Source organism: Hemitrygon akajei, chromosome 10 (assembly GCF_048418815.1).
Source record: "Hemitrygon akajei chromosome 10, sHemAka1.3, whole genome shotgun sequence".
NCBI lineage: Eukaryota > Metazoa > Chordata > Chondrichthyes > Myliobatiformes > Dasyatidae > Hemitrygon > Hemitrygon akajei.
In genome coordinates this window covers 140,183,385-140,198,058 of record NC_133133.1, presented here as the reverse complement: position 1 = coordinate 140,198,058, position 14,674 = coordinate 140,183,385, and the positions used below count along the sequence as shown (strand labels likewise).

At 42.0% G+C, this 14,674-nt stretch overlaps 1 protein-coding gene across 13 annotated transcripts in view; it reads right to left on the bottom strand.

Annotated features, from left to right (window-relative positions):
* Positions 1-14,674, bottom strand: part of cadps2 (Ca++-dependent secretion activator 2) — a 669,949-nt gene that overhangs the window by 381,974 nt on the left and 273,301 nt on the right. For all 13 annotated transcript variants that reach the window (XM_073059126.1, XM_073059121.1, XM_073059123.1 and 10 more), the window contains exons 4-6: positions 10,099-10,179; positions 7,752-7,988; positions 1,809-1,930 (exon numbers count right to left, since the gene is read on the bottom strand). In XM_073059126.1, coding sequence (XP_072915227.1) covers positions 1,809-1,930; positions 7,752-7,988; positions 10,099-10,179 — 440 coding nt within the window. The remainder of the gene's footprint in view (positions 1-1,808; positions 1,931-7,751; positions 7,989-10,098; positions 10,180-14,674) is intronic.

The window sequence follows — 14,674 nt, the reverse complement described above, 5'->3', positions numbered from 1 at the left end:
GACAATGATGGTGATGTAAGAGTAGATGCAGATGCTTGTAGTCTGGAGCAACTCACAAGATGCTGGCTGAACTTGATGGTTTAGAAACATCAAAGGACAATAATGATCAATCTGCATTTCATGTTGATACCCTCCATCCGGATTGGAAAGTGGGGAGATAAAAATGTGTGCGGGATGGATGGAGCAAGAGCTGACTTGACAAAGCATTCCCTGCCGTCGGTGTTAGGCTTCACCGATGTAGAAGAGGCTGCATCGGATGCCAAAAATGACACCTGTGGATTCACATGTTAAGTACTGCCTCACCTGGAAGGGCTGTTTAAGGCCCTCAGTAGTGGTGAGAGAGGAGATGGAGGGGCAAGTGCAGCACTTAGCACAGTGCTGGAGATAAATAAGTGCCTGGAGAAGATCAGCGGTGAGGGATGAGTAGACAAAGGAGTCACAGAGAGACTTGTCTGGGGGGAGGATTCTATTGGACATGGCAGAATGATGTGTTGCATGCGGAGGCTTGTGGGGTGGGACAAGCAGGGAAGGGAGTCCCTGGGGAAAGTGGAGAGGCGAAGGGAGAGGAAGATGTACTTGACGGTAGGATCCTGTTGGAGATGGTGTAGGTTATGGAGATGAAATGTTGGATGTGGAGACCTGTGAGGTGAGACGAGCAGACAAGGAAGGCAGTCGTGGCTCCGCACCTCCCAACCAATTTGAAGTCTTCATGCACATCTGTTCCATTTCCCACAAATTGGTACTCATGTAATTCAACAATCCCCACTCTCTCCAGACAGAACAAGGGTTTCCGTTGTCCTTGCTTACCACCTCACGAGCCTCTCCATCCAACGTATCATTCTCAATAACTTCCGCAAATTCCAACAGGCTCCTGGCATCGTGCACATCTTCCCTTCTCTGCTTTCTTCAAGTATCGCTTTCTCCATGATCCCCTGCCTGCTCAGCTCGTCCCACCGATCCAACTTAAGGTACTTATCACTGCAACCACATTAAGCACCATACTCGTGTCTGCACCTCCTCCCTCACCACCTTAGAAAGGGCTGCAAATCCATCAGTTCACTCATTGCATCCGGCGCGGCCTCCTCTGTGTCAGTGAGGCCCGACTGAGATTGAGGAAAATCACTTTGTCACCCAGCACTGCTGTCCACCAAAACAGCCAGGAATTCCTGATGGCCATCCACATCCCATTCCCACACTGTCATGTCTGTCTTTGGCCTCCTCTACTGCCAAGTTGAGGCTATATACAGATTTAGAGGAAAAGCACCTCATATTCCATCTTGGTAGTCTCCAACGACAGCATGAACATCACTTTCTACAATATTCAGCAACCACCTTTCTCTGCCATGCCCTTTGCTTTTTCTTATCTTCCTGGCCCCATTACCTGTTCTCTTTCCCCTCTCCTACTCTCTCAATTTGCCAACAACCCACACGTTCCTCCCTCTGGTTCCCCATCCCACCTCCTTCGCTTTATTCCATGGTCCACTGTCCTATCAGAGTCCATCTTCTTCAGCTCTTTGTCATTTTCACCTATCAGCTTCTAGCTTCTTGTATCATTCCCATTCACCCCTTCTTCACCAGCCTGTCATCCCTCTACTCAGCTGATTCCACCTATCACATGCCAGCATTTCTTCACTCCTTCTCCCACCTTTTTTTATTGTAGCTTCTCTCCCCTTTCTTTCCAGTCCTGATGAAAGATCTGACTGCCCCTTTCCTCTCTATGGATGCAGTCTGGCCCGTTCAGCTCCTCTGGCATTGTGAGTGTTGGGTGGGTAAAAATGAGTGTGCAAGACCAAAACCGCATGACTTACTGTGGCCTTGAAGCTTCTGCCTGGTCAGTCTGAAGCTTTTCTCCACCTTCCACTTCCATAGTGCAATACACAATGCGATTCGGGGCCACTGATTTCAGCCCTTGTACTTCCATTATAACAATCTGAAAATGCAAGGAGGAAACTTCAGGCTTGGTAAGAATTTTCAAAATGCAGACACTTCCTCATTCTTTAAGACAATTTGCCTGGACATAATGGAACTGATGCTTTCACCAGTGATGTTTCCCTGTACTTGATTGGAAGAGCTGCTGAGAGTGGAGGCCAGAGGATGCTAAGAGAGGAGGTTAGAGGGTTGCTAACTCTAATTTCTCTGGACTAAACATCCCCTGGGGAACCACAGCAAGCAGGCGCAGAAACAACGAGGGAGCAGCCAGTGGGCACAGATACCAAGTTTATAGACTGATCTTCAGAGAAATATTTCAACTAAACTTTGCATTCTACCTCAGATATCCTAAACCATTTTCCTTCATTGGAAATATAATGCATGAGGATTTGTACTTAACTATGATACTCCTCAGACCAATTCAGAAGAAATTGCTGGTTGTGTTTGCAAACATATAGGTAGGAGCAACAACAGACTAAATCAGTTCTGCATCAGCTTCAGGTGAAAACTACTCTACAGAAGGAAAAGGTAAAGTTAATTACTCTGCTTCTCAATAATTTCACTCCTCGAGGCATATATTGATTCTTAATTTGTAAAAGCGACCATGGATGGAAAGCCATCCTTCCTGACACAGGGACTGATTCTACTCGAGCATCAAATATTGGTTTCTTCTGCAAAGGTATTTATTACATATACATAGATTGAAGCATTATACAGTATACAATATACAGTAAAATTATGCTAGCAACTCCACTGCAGTGCTATGTTATGATATATTATGAATTGGAACACACAATATTCCCAATCTTCAGAAATGGACCTAGGTTATTCAACAGAACGCAAGTGGACTTGGAAGGGTGATGGTCTTGCAAAACATATAGGAACAATGATGGATAGTGTGAAGGGATAAACGGGAGTAATTGCATGCAGCATGATCAAAGTGTGAATCATGAACTGCTAAAGAAAGCAAGATGACGCACGATCGAACCACTTGGGGCACAGACGCAGCAGACAGCGTAGGGTGAACCAGGATTATATAGGGACAGGGTGAAGGGCAACTAATCTGAGAATTTACAAAAAGACTTGGCCACAGGGTGATAATAAATGGACTATAAAGTCTGGAGAGGTGCAGGGTGAAGGAGTTAGCACCACAGGGAGGATGAAGTATTAACAGTCTGCGGACCCAGCAGCATGGAGCTCAAGCGGACCAGAAAGGGTGAAGGACCAGTGGTGCATGTTGGGATGGATTCAACATTCATGATTGCTTAATGTCATTTCCAGTACACAAGTGTAAAGGAGAATGAAATAATTGTTACTCTGGATCTGAGGCAGCACAAAAAGAACATAAAGAACACAATAGTAATAAAACACAATAAATATAAATACATAAGACAGCTTGTATACATGGATAGATTGTGTATCCCAAAAGTGATACTAGGCACAGGAATGTCTGTACGTAAGGTGACTGACGGGACATGATGAAGTAGTGGACGACACTAAGGGGTAAATTACCAAAGCATTCTTACAGCAATTGGCCACAGGGGGAAGAAGGACATTTTGTAGAGAGGGTGTGGACGTGGAAGTAAACAGTATTAATGTGGATAGGTAAAAGGGTGGCATGAAAAGGAGCCGGCAAACTGGAACACAAGCTGTCCTGAAAGAGTGTAGTCCCAGTGGATTATGTAGGGTGCACCAGGAATAGATGGACAGGGTGAAGGGGATCATATCAGAGAATGCATGGCATCAAAGGGCCACAAGGGGCTTGGAAGTAGAATGCAAAATATGAAGAGTTGACGAGCCGTCTCACTAGGGAAAGTGAAGCCAGATCAGGCAGAGCAAGTGAAGCAAGATAGAAAGAGCCACGTGGGAGTGGGCAGCAGGGAGAAGTGCAGGGGCAGAAGGATGGTCTGGAATGGATCTGGCAAGATATAAAACCCAATGCCTCACACTATTTTTCCAGGCTGTGGAAACGCACCCAGGTTGTTTGAGTTGGTCTATGCACAATTAGACAATCCAGTAGAAGACAGTAAATGAAAAGGTTAAAATTCAATGCGAGATGGACAGCAAACACACTGGCTACTCACCATCTGGAGATCGGGCACACAGATATGCTCCATTCTAAAGACCAGGCCACTCTTAGTGACTATGTAAACCTGTACATAGAGTCTATTGGCCCTCCAAGATATCCAAATTGTGTGACACTTTCACATGAACTTGTACAGCTCTCTGGCAGAACAAAAAAATTTAAAGGGCACCATCCTGAAATTTCTACCCTCTACCCTGTCACTGTACCTAACATCACCAACAAACTCCACGTGTCCGTAACTGCCTCTGCCAGAAATTACTTCAGCATTAGCACCTCGGGTTCTGTCAATAGTAAATTGATCTTTGAAATTTTTGTTCTGGGGCACATTTGCTCTGTCGGCTTTGCAATCAAGGATGATTTGGTCTCAAAGCTTCGAGTGAGGGAAGCTGTTGAGAAAGCAGCTACTGGTAAAAGTGTGCAAATATAGCAGTAATGACAATTATACACATATTTCTATTTCAGCTGATTGAACAAAGGCTCAAATCAGCCCAGAAATACAAACAGTTATGCTGGGTACTTTTATTTATCTATAGCTTAACAAATCTTGATTTTAATGCTGCAATTCATGGGAATACTGTTAAGTGTTAATCAGGATTTAGCAGCACTTCAGTTACTATGGTAATATCCCCCTTGCTGTTCAATCCATGTAATTACATATCTCTGCTCTTCACTCTGGCCTCAAACATTTCCTTTTCTGTCAAGGAAAGCAAATTGACAGAGCTGAGCAGCCTACTGCTCCACAGCATCATCTGTGTGATAGGCCAGCTGTCTAAAGGTATGAAAATGCAGTTCATCTATAAGAAAATCATGGACCTGATACCGTACCTAATTTTAATTTTTGAACAATTCCTTCTCATTTCTAGGTTTCAAGAAATTGTTATTCACCGCAGTTAGTTCCTTGAAGGAGCAAATATCTCAGACAAAACTTGCCCCTCTTCGTTCAGCATACTCTCCTTGCTACAATTAGCTCTTGGGCCAATGAATTGACTGAAAAGACTGAAATGGTTACATATGACAGAAAGGCAGATATTGCTGCCAACATGGCATGAGTTTTGCTGAATGGAGAGCAGGCTCATCCAGCAGTGGGCATGTTAGATACGGCATTCATTCTTATGATCTTTTGAGGAGAATAAAGTGGTGCAGCATGCCTCAAAGAAGGACTGGAACCACATATTCAGATCCTCCTGGTATTTGACTAATTATGGAAAGCAACACACACAAAATGCCGGAGGAACTCAGCCAGTCAGGTAGCATCGATGGAAATGAATAAAAAGTCAATCTTTCAGGCTGAGACCCTTCGTCAAGCAACTTGATGTCTGCCTAAAGACAAAGAGACACTTGGCAGACTGAAGAACTCCTTTTATCACCACCAATTCCATGAAGAACTGCAAAGAGGGCATGGCATTCTCTTGAGTCAATGCTATGAACAGTTCGATGTACTTTCGGTAACAATACAGGAAAAGTCTAAGTGACATTTCTAGGCCAGCCCAATTGTGTTAAAAAAAAAGTTGCCTTCAAAAGGCTTAAAGCGAATCTCCAAGTGTGATGACCTAAGCAGACTGTGTGGGGGAACCAGGAGCAGGGATGGACAGAGCAAAAAGGCGAGGAACAACTGCGAAATGTACAACAGCAGTCAGCTCCTGGTGAGGTATGGCGCTTGGAAGATGATTGCAAACTGTGAAGAGGATGTGGTCACAAGAGCAAAGAGGATTAATACAGATAGACGTAATGGGTGGCCTGGACATGATAGGCTGAAGGGATTGTTTCAATTCTGACTGATACCATGACTATATAATTTACCTTTCAGTGCAAAAACGTAATTCACACCTAACAGTCTTAAAATAAATAATCTTTGCCTGTCCAAAGGAATAGGAACGACCATGAAAACGTGATGATGAAATGATAATAAAGAGAACCCATTCTGCTGAGCTGCTCTATTACAATGGAAAATATTCTGCTCACACTTATTAATGAATTAAAACCCTGTTGTTTCAGGAAAAGCCCGGTTATGACTGAATTTCAAAATATAGTAGTTTCTGATTCCTTGCACTCTGGATTCTATAGAAGAGTGAACAGGACTAAAGGCAATAGACAATAGACAACAGACAATAGCCAATAGGTGCAGGAGTAGGCCATTCGGCCCTTCAAGCCAGCACTGCCATTCAATGTGATCATGGCTGATCATCCACAATCAGTACCCCGTTCCTGCCTTCTCTCCATATCCCTTGACTCTGCTATCTTTAAGAGCTCTATCTAACTCTTTCTTGAAAGCATCCAGAGACTTGGCCTCCACTGCCTTCTGAGGCAGAGCATTCCATAGATCCACAACTCTCTGGGTGAAAAAGTTTTTCCTGAACTCTGTTCTAAATGGCCTACCCCTTATTCTTAAACTGTGGCCTCTGGTTCTGGACTCCCCCAACTTCGGGAACATGTTTCCTGCCTCCAGCGTGTCCAATCCCTTAATAATCTTATATGTTTCAATCAGATCCCCTCTCATCCTTCTAAATTCCAGTGTATACAAGCCCAGTCGCTCCAATCTTTCAACGTATGACAGTCCCACCATCCCGGGAATTAACCTCGTGAACCTACGCTGCACTCCCTCAATAGCAAGAATGTCCTTCCTCAAATTTGGAGACCAAAACTGAACACATTACTCCAGGTGTGATCTCACCAGAGCCCTGTACAACTGCAGAAGGAACTCTTTGCTCCTATACCCAACTCCCCTTGTTATGAAGGCCAACATGCCATTAGCTTTCTTCACTGCCTGCTGTACCTGCATCAACAATGAACTTCCCCACCAATCCATGTGATGATCCACACAGATGACTTTATTGAAATTCTTCTTGGGCTTTATGAGTCACTACCCCAATAATCGTCACTGAGGAATCCCAAAATTTACGGGGTTTGACCAATTGCTATTGTTCTTGAAGAAACCTTTCCATTGGAGAAGTGCAAAGTTAATAGAGGTACCATGTCCCTCCCCCACCCCCAGAGTGATTTAGATTCTATTTGCAGCTTTTTATATGTTGCAATTACACAAAACTGAGAGTGACAGTGAGCATGTCCAGTTTTATCTACCTCATTATATGTCTTTAAGCTAATGAAGACAATGCATACTGTTACTACACAATTAACTTATGAGATAAAAGTTGAAGTCCCTTTCTTATCTTTACTGAACTTCATCCCAGCTAAATTTGGAGGTCAACGATGAAGGCCTGGATATCTTAAGCTATGTACATCTTTCTTACTGTGTTCCTCTCTCCAACAACTTACTGGAATTCTGCTTCATGAACATTGGGAAAGAGTAATCCTGCAATTAAACAGCAACTGACTTGTGTTTGTCTTTTTCTCTCCCGGTAATTTACCACAATTCAACGCATTTCCAATGGCCAGACAAAAAAACGACACTTCCATTCTTCACACTCTCAATTCCAATAGTTCAACTATCAAATTAGCACTAGAAATGTCAAATCTGTCACTCTGCACCAAAAGAAATGGACTGTGACTAATCGCTTGCTTCATTTGCACCCACTGAACCAAATCAAGATCCACGTTGGTTTCAATTCCATTCAGTCACAGCTGTCAGCAGCTCGTGGCAAAAACTCCAAAGCAAATACATTCATTCTTGTCTTTGATGCAAATGTCAACAAGATAACAAATCATTTAACAATTTGGCAGCACCTAATTAAAAATTATAACAGTATATGGATTCCCAATGGCTCCATAATTTTCTCACCTCTAACGTGAATGACAGCACGACATCCGACTTAGAGAGCTGAATTTCATTTTCGTCTCCAATATCCAGAAAGGAGGAGTTCTGGGACCGCTTCAACTTCTGCAGTTTAAACTCTGGGCCTCCCTTTGCCACTGGAAGGCTCTCTAGGTTAGCCATGAGCAGGTTGACCGAAGATTTTAGTTCTTCTATGTACATGCTTTCCATGTCCTTTTGTACGAACTTTAGGAATTTTCGTTCCTTGAAAAAGATTGAGTTGTTACGGTAAATGAACAGCTAACGTTAGAAGAGTTACCAGTTTAAAAGAAGGTTAAAGGGCTTGGCATGATTGGATATTTCTCAGAGTTAACTCAAAGTGAGCTTGGAAGTAGCTGGTTGGAATTTTGCCCTAATTTGTGACTTTAATTGATTGTCCAAAATCCAACTCCAAACAGATGCAGGCACAGAACTGGAAACGGGGCATAGAAACAGTACAAAGATAAACAAAGACCCAAGACTTGTAGCAGAACTTACGGACATTAACTTTGGAATAATCTTTGCTAACCTTCTCACATTTATCAAATCCTCCGGATCTCAAAATAAATCTTCATGACGCAGCAACCCAGGAGAAAGTTCAGGAGCATCCATAAAATATTTATTTACTTCATTTCTTTGAATGGTTTTACAAATTAATTTTTAAAAAACTATTGATGCCAGAGGTGGTGTAAAAAAACGGCCATTGACTGACCATCAAAAAACAGCTGATGAGGTCACTCAGGATCTGCTGAGTTCACCTCTGATGAGGGTATTGGTGGGCAAGTCAACCAGCCAATGCTGGAGCTTGGGCTAAAGAGACTGTTAAGGTAGTGCTCATCCACAGCTTGAGAAAGAAAAAGAAATTTGTGTTATTTCAATCCCTGACTACCTTTCCTCACATTCATCACTCAGAGACCTGCCCCTGATAGATTCCTTCTCCCTCTGGGTGACTCCAGAAATAGCATCTTTCCAGGACAACTCGAATCTCCCACCTGTTTAGACTTCTAAGCATACGCTGCAATTTTTGTTTATTTCAAACTTAAATTTTATTCATAATAAAAATACTTACAAAAGAGTAAACAGTATAAGACCTTTTACATTTCTTGTTCAATACATTCAGTAGTGTTAACTTTGGTTAAACTATAGCACCATTGCCACTCATGTGGCCCCAGAGGTTACCATTTCGATATTTGAGAGGCTCTACATGGCTCAGTCCCCTTGTGTGTGTTAGCATTAGCAGCTAGACTGTAGACCTTCCCCTCAGAGCCTTTGCACTGGTTGCACCGAGCTTCAATGCATCTCTCAGCTCATCCTCCTGCAGCCCAGAACACGCCAACTGCAGCAATCCTTTACAGCCATCTTGCTCTGCTGGAAGTTTCAGGCAGATCAAGGGATGTCCTTCACTGAGCTGAAAATCCGATGCCTGTCTCGGTGTGTTCCCCTGGGAACAGCCCGCAGATCAGAGATTGTTGTAAACAGTTTCTAACAATTTACAAACTGTGCATTGCAAGTATAAAAGAAAGCTCACTAGATTTTTCCTAACTGGCTCTGTTTCTGATTTTAGTCAACAGTGCAAAATATTTTGAAGGATACGATGGTTGTGGACTGAGGATTGTGTCCTGTGCAAGACCTTAAGTAACATTTAGAAATATCCTGTCACTTCAGTGAAAGTGCCCAAAATTACTCTACCTATTTTATCTCATATCTCAAGCACTCCAGCGAGAATGCAGGTAGAATAAGCAATTAGGAAAGCAGACAGAATTTTATTGTCTATCTGTAGATAATAGTAGGGCATCTTGTATATGATATTAGACTCCTTACTTGTGAAGGACGTAAACACACGGAGAAGTTTTACTCATTTAATACCTATAAAGTTTAGGATGCTGAATGAGGAAAGATTGGATCAGCGAGGCTTGTATCTGCCTGCATTTAGAAGAGGGATATTTTTGCAGAAATGTATAATATCCCAAGTGATCTCAACCAGGTGAGGATATTTTCTTTCGTGGGTGAATCTGAAATGTAGGGTCTGCAGTTAAAAATGAGGTGCAATTTGAGACAAAGATAAAGCATTATTTTTTCTTTATGGCATGAGTCTTTGGAAATCTCCTTAAGAGGTTGAGGAGTCTTTGAGTATTTTTAAGGTGGAGATAACACAGTATTTGATAAGTGAGAGGGTTAAGCATTATTGTGTGTAGACGGGATTGCGGAGCAATGGATCTGGCTTAAGAGGCTGAATTACCTGCTGTGTCTAATTTGTATGTTTGTGGTTATTTTAAAGTAAGCCCAATGTTTCAACAGCCCTAAATGTAAGCATAACTCGACAGAGAACACTTACCTTTGCGAGCTGCTCAGCCATTTGCAACCTCCCGTCCAGTTCTCGCCGAATCTGAGCCGCTTGTTCATCAGCATTGTCCAGCTAAAGTCAGAACACATGACAGAAATTAGTGTAGAGTAGGGCAAAACAACCTCGCTACTGGAAATTGGAGCTAAAGAGGGATAATGCTGAAAATATCCAGATGGCCGGTCATCATCTGTGGAGACTTATGTGACACAATTTTCTGTTTCACCTGTGATGCTCCTAGCATCTCTCACCAAGGTCGCACACAGTGCTTCTCAGGTGCTTAGTCCAGAATTCCTGGAAAATCTAGGATCAATGCAAGGGCTGCTAGAGGTAGTGGTTTGACAACTGAAGGTACCATTTCATGAAGTACCTTCTAAGTATTGTCAGGTAAAGATAAGATAGCTGTATATTCACAAACACATGGAAATATTTTAAATTTCACATTCTTATTCTTAAAGCACGCATATTTGAGCAAAGTAATAGCGTTGGATAGCACCAAACCAAGCCTTTCAGCCCATCGTGACGTGCTGACCACTGGACTTATTTATACTAATTCCATTTATCCATATTTGGTCCATATGGATTCTACGTTTGTACGTGCTGATGATGCGAGTGCTTGCCTTCGATGCTTAAATGTTGAGAATGCCTGCCTCTACCGCCTCCTAAAGTAGAATGCCCCAGATTCCAAGCACTTTCACCCTCAAGACACCTGAAACCCTCTTAATCCTCACGTTAAACCTATGCCCTCTTGTTTTCGACACTCTCACTCAAATTCTCATTATCTAATCCAATCTGTTTTCTATTATTTTTCTATTATTATGCATTGCACTGTACTGCTGCCACAGAGTCAGCAAATTTCATGATAATTGCCAGTGATATTAAACCTGATTCTGATTCTATTTCCATCATAATTCTGTAGTCAGGCATTTTTTTCTGTGAACACAGTTCTTCTGCATTCAATGTACAAAGCACAAGTCTGCAAAGTTCTCACTCAGAAACACAACTGCAGTAATATTTTACACATTTAAATCAAAAGCAGGAATGTTTTTTTAAGCATGCCTTTTATTCATATTCATTAATGTAACACAGAGGAAGTGATAAATACTATGCATTTTTTAAAAAATACATCATTCATTTCAAACCAAAGTGAACCAAGTGAAGATGATGATTTGACTACTGAGAAGAAACATTTAGGAAGTAATGTGTAATAAGAAATTGATTTAAAGGACACTGAGAAAAAGCATGGGCATAGATTAGAATTAAGATATCAGTTGGGAACACCAGTAGTCATGTAGAATCGATGGATGAAATCATTTCCATCTGAGCTGAAAATTTCACAATTCTGCTTTCGTTATCCCAACATAAATAAAACTGAAGCTGTGTTTAACAACATTCGTCATGAATGAAAAATCAATGAAAAGACAAATATTATTTTATATTTCACATTCTTTCACTAAAGCAATGTGGATTTTTTCTTCTTTTTCCTGATCTAACTTGGGAAAACATAGTTTTTGCATAAATACCTAACCTGCCTGAAATAAAGTTGTACTAATTACTTAGCAACTTTTATGATTCCAATGATCACAAATTTTTCAGCTAAGTGTAACCACTGTGGCAATCTGGGAAGTTTGTGGATCTTATGTCCTGACAGCAGAGTCCCACAAATAGCACAATGCTGTCCAATACTGCTGTGGGATTGCTTGAGGAATAAATTGTGGATTGCCTGCCCCTCCTCAGATCATGCTGTGGGATCTCAACTTTCCGGACAATGGTACAGACAGAGCCTAGAAATTCATTCACACAGCAAGAAAAAAATTGCCGCTGTTACATTAAAAACTACCTTAACCAAGAGTAGAGCAAATTTATTCAATTTAAGTTTAATTGTCTTTCAACCATGCATGAATACAACCAAATGAAACAGTGTTAGTCCTGGGCAATACACATCTTTTGCTACCAGTGCACAAAGGAATTTGAACTGCGCACAAAAGGTTGTCACCCTCTACCTTGTTGGCCTGTGAAGTACGTTTGACGATTGTACATTTCCTTTTCCGGTTTCTGATGTGGACAGTTTGCAATGATTTGCCTGCAGATTTTAGAACTGGCTTGTTTATACTGCTTTTATTGAAGAAATTATTGATTCACTATGCCGAATTCCAAAGGAGTAAAAGGCACGAAGCATGAAAGAACTGCTAGTTCATTTAAAGTGGAATTACTTAATGAACCAGTAGAAACAGCTACACCGAGAGCTCATGAGGTCAGGAACATGCAGCTATGAGCAATATCAATGTACTGTACCGAAACTGGTGTTACCTGCGTGTACGGTTGCGATGCAAAAGTTGCTGGAGAATTTGAAATTTGAAGTGGAGTGATATTTGGAAACTTGACTTTTTAAAAGTGTCATTTAAGCAAGTAAATCACATATAGATGGTGTGCAAAACTTGACGAGACTCATTGATGCGTATCATTTTATTTCTTTTAAACACTGAACAGCAAGCTAGATGGTAGTTTATTATCATTAGAATAGCTTCAGGTTTACCTCCACCTAAAAATTCAGTGTGCACGTTGTTTTCACTGGGCAAGAGATTGCACAGCACATGATTTTTGTGCACGTTACAAACGAGAGGGAACATTGCTTTGGGGCCAAGGTGCAAAACACAGTACCAACAATCACACACAGCACAAAGCACACATGGACATGTAAGATAGAAAGACTCAATAAAAGGGTCCAAACTCAAGCCATCCAACGTTGCAAAGATCTGGAGATGACCACAACAAAGCTTGTCTTCTGCTGAGCAAACACTGGGTTGGGTGGGGGGGAGGGGGCGCAACACCAACTCCAGCCTGGACCATCCCTGGCGGAGTGCACTGGCTCTGACGCCTCTCTCCTGGCATCTGTAAACAGGTGACACTGTGGCCTGAGGCCTAATCCTCACACATAGAAGATAGCAAGCACATCACGCATATTTCTGGGCATCTTTGTGTCATTTAGAGAATCTGACTCCTGATTTCGCAGCAGAGTTTAATTTATTCTGGGATTCTTTATCCCCTCCCACCCCCCTCCCAATAAAACTTCTTGCAACTGCTATCAACAGCAATACAACATGCAAATTTTATCTCCAATGGGATTTCAATCTTATGGCTCAAAAAAATGACTTCTTATTTATTTGATGAGCAGCTAAACTTCAGAGAATCAATTTTCCTCAAGGATGTGTTATCTTCAGGAAAACACGCAAACGGTATATCCTCATAAGAGTTGATGTTTAGCCTCAAAGGTTTAATTGCATTACACTTGGAGAAAGCAAGTCACCTATGAACTCTAATCTACATCATTGCACACTGGAAAAAGTCATGGCACCTTCAGGTCTCTTGACTTTGGGTCACTCCAGGTTCCTGGCTCACAGTCTGCTGTTCATTGCTGCTTTGGGCAGGTTATCCCAACTCCCTATTCGAGGAGAGACAACTACTTTAGCGTGTAGAAGCAGGCAGACTGGATACGGGTTTAATCGGCACTTCAGACTTGCTCAATGTGCCCATGTTCATTTGCGTTTTGACAGAGAACTCCCTGGCAACCTGTACCTCCAGATGGTCTCCATAATCTGTGTGCACAAGGAACATGCCTGCCGAAGGCACTGTTTTTCACCACCGTGTTTATGCCCGTCTAACCACCTGGATTCATTCTCCTATTACAGCTTTCATTCTTGCAGTTGCAACAGTCCCGGGTGTGGTAGAGCAGGTCTACCATAAGTAATTTCTTCCTCTCCCCCCCCCACCACCCCGTAGATCTGTAATTCTGATTATTGCTGTCTGGCAGTGCTGACGTTATGCTTATTGGATACAAAGCCCCAGGCTAATGTACAGCATGGACACTTTTGTTTGTACTTGCACTCTAAATATTCTTCCACTTTTGCACTGAATGTGCTATTGCGGCCTGCCATCCGATTTTTTAAATGCACACTTTCATAAGAGTACGTGACCCTCCCCAAAGCCACAGTGTGACACCCTGTAACTGGAAGTGCTACAACGTTGTGAGATGCCCTTTTAAGAGCTGCAGCGGGGATAACACCTATTGCAGCTGCCAGAACTTGGAACAGATCAACAGAGAAAACTGACATTGACCTGGGGTGGTGGTAACCCAACAACTTTGACCTGTCAACCTCACAATTGGAGATCTCAGTTCTGACAAGGTCTTCCCCAAACAGTGTCAAAGTGACCCATTATGGTATTTCAACATTGTTAAAGCAACTGTCAGGCAAAACTTTGGTTTAATGTCTCAGCTTAATGAATTTCAAGTACTCCTTCAATACTGCACTGGAAAGTTAGCCTCAATTATGGGAAGCATCCTGAATCATCAACTCCCGCTGACTTCCATAAGAATATCACCATCGTACCAAATAGGACAAAGTGCAGCCCCACTCTTAAACCGAAGCACGTCAGATATATATTGGCAGAATGTCCTGACTCCTACACAAGAATTTGGATTGTTAAATCTGTACAGTTCTCTGATTGGCAAATTATTATGAATTAGCTGTTTATAACATTAAGCTATATGAATATTTCTGAAGTAGAGTTG